This window comes from Pyxicephalus adspersus, chromosome 1 (genome assembly GCF_032062135.1).
Source record: "Pyxicephalus adspersus chromosome 1, UCB_Pads_2.0, whole genome shotgun sequence".
In the NCBI taxonomy this organism is placed as follows: Eukaryota; Metazoa; Chordata; class Amphibia; order Anura; family Pyxicephalidae; genus Pyxicephalus; species Pyxicephalus adspersus.
In genome coordinates this window covers 10539193-10544236 of record NC_092858.1, presented here as the reverse complement: position 1 = coordinate 10544236, position 5044 = coordinate 10539193, and the positions used below count along the sequence as shown (strand labels likewise).

Genomic DNA, 5044 nt, shown 5'->3' with positions numbered 1-5044 from the left:
GCATTCACAAAGTTGGCTTTGGTTGCCAAAATCCGCATCCTGGTTTCTCCTGCATGTGCTGGAAATAAATGAACTCCCATGCGCCTGCATGGGGATTATTTTATCCCAGCTTGGGCAATCGAGATGGCTATGGTCCTCTACTGGAAAAGAAGATAGAGAAATATGATGGTGTCCTGTGAGAGAATGGGGGCAAGTGACTAATGTGGGTTAAGTTCTGTTCTAACATGTCAAATTAACGAATAAAATACAGAAAATGAACCTTTTATTATTGATATAGGTACCACAATCTGTCACACAACTTCTGAGAAGAGGTAGGAGGACTTTCACCAGTAACTAGAAGGAGGTTTATGGCACATACAGTCACAAGCGGAATATTTATTTCAATCTCTAAGCTTTTATTGTTGACCACAAATGCTCTCTGATTAATCAGAGGAAATGTTCTTAATGGGAAGAATAGACGGAAATGACTTACATGTTCAAACAAGCCATGCTTATAAAAGTGACGTCTAAGATTATAAATGCACAATACACATTTTGTGTCCATGTTAGGAGCGCATTGATCAACATTTACAGCATCACTTCCTTGTTTCCTGATGGATGGTTTTGTAATAGGTCACTCATTGTTACATGAACAAACCCGCTACCTGCCCACCTTCATCACTTGCTGGATTTTTATGGGTTTTGTATTTGCTGTCATGGTAAAAGCAAAAATGAACAAACATAATTATAACCAGAATGGTACCTGAGATTTATTAGATGACCATTAGATCATCTAATAAATCTCAGGACATCCTAATCAATGTTTGATTGATATATATTTGATTGGAATGGGCATTTTTTTTTTACATTGATCTAACAACCACCAGTCAATGGGAGTGTTTCCCAACATTTACTATGGGTGTCAGTCATTGTGGCTCAGTGGTTAGCACTCTGGCCTTTGCAGCGCTGGCCCCCCAGGTTCGAATCTCGGCCAGGACACTATCTGCATGGAGTTTGCAGGTCCTTCCTGTGTTTGCGTGGGTTTACTCCAGGTACTCCAGTTTCCTCCCACATTCCAAAAACATGCAGCTAGGTAATTGACTTCCCCTAAAAATTGACGTTAGACTGTATTCAAGGAAATATGACCAAGGAAGAAACGTTAGATTGGAAGCTCTTTTGACAGACAGTCAGCGACATAACTATGGACTTTGTACAGCGCTGTGTAATATGTTGGTGCTATATAAATACTGTGTAATAATAATATTTACAATAACAACACAGCGCTTCTGGTTGTGAATGTAATTCAGTGTTTCTCAACCTTTTTTTTTAGATGGGAAAACCTTGAAATAATTTTCAGGTCTTCAGGGAACCCTTACTATATCCACAGCTCACAGTATATTAGTGTGGTGGTCAGTGGGAAGAATTCCTCTTACATTGCTGGCATTGGGAAGAATGTCACCTTTACAGATAGCCAAAAAGTCTATTGGTGTCTGTTCAACCGACCCTAAAGGTTAAAACTGCTCATTGCTCAAAGAACCCCTAGCAATCTCTGGAGGAACTTTGGTTGGGAAACATTGGTGTGTTCCGGGACAACTAAAAAGTGTGAATTTACCTGGCACACCAGGAACAAAAACTTAAAGTTCCATTCGCTAAACATTCACTCCTACAGGATCTTGCCTACTCCTTTCCTCCATAGTTCCTGCTCCCCCAGGGGTTCTATAGATCACTTTTACAGAATAGTGATAAAAGAAACATGCTGCTGCTTTAACACTTTAAATGCCATGATGTGTGGTACACATCATAGCCAACAAAAGTGTAAAATGCATCTGATGCCCAGGTACCCCCTGTGTCCTGTTAATGGTCACCCCTGGCAGAATACTCACTGATAGGCCAGGAGAGCTTCAGCAAACGTCATTTTGTCTTCTTGAGATGTTTTACTTCCTTTCTTTTTCTTTCCTCCCTTCTTTCCTTTCTTCTCGCTCTTTCCGCTCTTCCCCATGTCAGAGGATACCTGAATAGAGAAGGATGATAAAACAGTAAAAATATTTCCTTTTCCATGTGCCATGTTCTCAAATATGGAAATGTAAAGCCCCACTGAACTTTAAGCCTAAATCTGTAAAACACATTCCAGGTGCAAAAAACAAAAACGGAGGAAAGTCACAGCCCAGACAGAAAATCTGACCCCTGCCTGCATGCTACAGCTGATTTTTGCACTCTGGGTGGAAGCTGTGGTTTCTCTGTCCCTTTATAGTCAGACTTATGGCACTACAATCAGAAAATCTCATATTCCCTTATGAGATCCTTAGCTTAGCAGGGGGCATGTAAGATTTCTGCATTGTTTTCCCACAGGCACAGGCCCTTACAAAGGAGTTAGTGCACCCCCTATTGGCCATCTGTATATTAAGCGGTACAGTCAGCCCTTGTCCCTAGAGCACCAATCAGACCAACGAGCTATAGTTTCCATATTAAAGTGCATTGCCAGTGCTCTGCTTATGATTTGCTGTGAGAGGAGCTGTAAAGCACAATCACCATATGAACAGGAATCATAAGGGTCCAAACTACGGCCCAATAGGGATGTTTCTCCAGCCCTTTCGCTCTCTTCGCTCCTCCAATGACCTACTACTAATGACTTCCTCACTCATAACCTCATCACACTCACGGCTCCAAGACTTTTCTAGAGCTGCCCCGACTCTCTGAAATGGTCTTCCTCGTCCTATTCGGCTTGTTTCTACTTTCTGCTCATTTAGAGGAGCAATCAAAACCCAATTCTTCAACATCACCTACCCGTCTTCTTCTGTCTCCTAAACCCTCACTACTCACCCACCACTACATATCTCTCCTCCTAACGTGTGTTACTTCCCCACCTCCTAGATTGTAAGCTCCTGTGTCTGTATCTGTCATTTCCAACTTCTATTTAATGAACAATCTTGCGTAATATGTTGGTGCTATATAAATCTTGTTTATTATTATTTCTATTATTATTATTCTTCATTTTATTATTAATAATAATAATAATATTCATAATACGTATAATGCAGAGCAGTGGTATGACCCCTAAGTTAGTATATGACATTGGTAAATACATTTGTCTGCATCTACGTATCAAATAAAAAGTTGTAACCAGAAACAACCTTCATAAAAGTAATTGCAGCTAAAATGTTTTTTAGTGAACAGTTGGGGTGGAAGTATTTCACTGCTGACATCTACAAAGGGTGTCACAGGGACAGGAAATGAAGGAGAATCTCAGTCCAGTGGGGACATAATATAATAAGTGGATAGGATTCTCTCCAGGTTTTTACTGATGTCTGTGCACATTCTCTTCTCACTTCCTGTCTTTGTGACACCAGATGAAAGAAATAACGGACGGGTGTCACCTGGACCCTTCCTAACCTCCAAGGTAAAAAATAAAGTATTACATTTAAAAAATTTATCCCAACCCAAAACTGTTATCGCAGATTAGAAATTGCTGGAGAGTTAAAGCAGAAAAATGAAATGAGAATTTTCTGCTTAACTTCCAGGTTAAATCCAAGGAATGACGGTGACCTTACAGGAACATTTGCAGCATAAAAAATAAAGCATTTCCTGGCAGAATTTTTCTATTTTTCATTTTCCATCTATTTACAGATATTTAGCTTCAGCTTTACAACCACACAAGTACAAATTGACGTTCTGTCCTTTCCTGCTTTTCCATCGAGTTCTCCATCGTTCTTTCCATGTGTATATGGATCAGGGAACCTTCCGCTATCCTACCAGGAACAAGCAAGGCGGGAGGAAGATTTCCCGGTCATTAGAGGTCATTTCATCCAAAAATGAATGTTTGCTGTATTGGTGAGATGGAGATTTCCATTTAAATGAAGGCCACTGAAATCCTCGGCTTCTGATTGGCTGTGGTGTCTCACTTTTATATACACAGGTAGTCCCCGGGTTACATACAAGATAGAGACTGTAGGTTTGATCTTAAGTTGAATTTGTATGTAAGTCGGAACATGTACATTATTTTAATAAATGCAATTAGGACAGATGTTTGTCTCAACATATTATTAGGCAGCGTGGTGTCAGTTACTGTATAAAATCCTCACTGTGAGCTAATCACAAACAAAGCAAAAAATAAAAAAATCTTTATGGAGCCTAGACATTCAGTAACTTCTGGAGCAAGCTGTGCTTTGATTTGCAAAAAGAAAAACTGCAGAGTTTGTCTTGGTCATTAAAGAGTTACAAAAGACTGAAGAAAGAGCTCAACCCCCTAAGATCACCCACAACCTCAGCTGTGTTTAGCTAAAAGGTTTTTTCTGAAAGTCATGCAAACCGCCCCCCTCCCTCCATCATTCCTCCGTCCTGCACAGGAGCAAGCAGGGAAGCCCCGTTCGTATCTAGGAGTCGTCTGTATGTCAGATGTCCTTAACCCGGGGACTACCTGTATATAGTTCAGTTAGCGATAACAGGGGTGGAGCCTACACTATGTCATTAGTCACATGTCCAACACAACGTAAGCGGGCCTGATTTATTAATGTTCTCCTAGAGAAGATACATTATCAAAAGGGAACCTGGGTAATACAGCAAACCTGGAATAGTTCTAGTCCAGGATTGGAAACATTTGCCAAATAGCAAAAGATTTTTGTGAAATCCATTCCAGGTTTGCTGGATCACCCAGGTCTTAAGTTCCGGAGACCTTTAATAAATAAGGACCAATGGAAGGGCAATTCTGCAATCGTACTGCACTGCAATTATTGACACCAAGGCTGGTTTTAGCTGGACAGTTAACCAGGGCCCTTATTTGCAGAATGGCGGGGTAGGCAGGAAGCTGTGCATTTGGGGCCCCCACTTCATATTTGCTCAGAGCCCCATTTTTCTAAACCTGCCCTTGTTTGTAACAAATACACCTATAGTTTCATGTACCTATCTATTAGGTTGCCCCCAAGGTCTGCCAATGCCCCTGCTGGATCTGAAATGCAGGGCCCATGGAAGGCTGCTCTCCAGCCGCTTTGTCTCTTCTTCGGCAAAGAAATTTCATTCATCTCCATGGAAAGAGTCTGTATTATGAATCTTAAAGACAGATGACCTCCCC

General features: G+C 40.9%; 1 protein-coding gene across 5 annotated transcripts in view; it reads right to left on the bottom strand.

The window, feature by feature from the left end:
* Positions 1 to 5044, bottom strand: part of CCDC83 (coiled-coil domain containing 83) — a 23721-nt gene that overhangs the window by 14238 nt on the left and 4439 nt on the right. For 2 of the 5 annotated variants that reach the window (XM_072402307.1, XM_072402298.1), the window contains exon 2: positions 1863 to 1990. In XM_072402307.1, coding sequence (XP_072258408.1) covers positions 1863 to 1978 — 116 coding nt within the window. In that variant the 5' untranslated portion in view covers positions 1979 to 1990. Of the gene's footprint in view, positions 1 to 1862; positions 2291 to 5044 lie in introns of those variants that run through there. The other 3 variants (XM_072402282.1, XM_072402290.1, XM_072402273.1) reach the window with 3 other exon arrangements.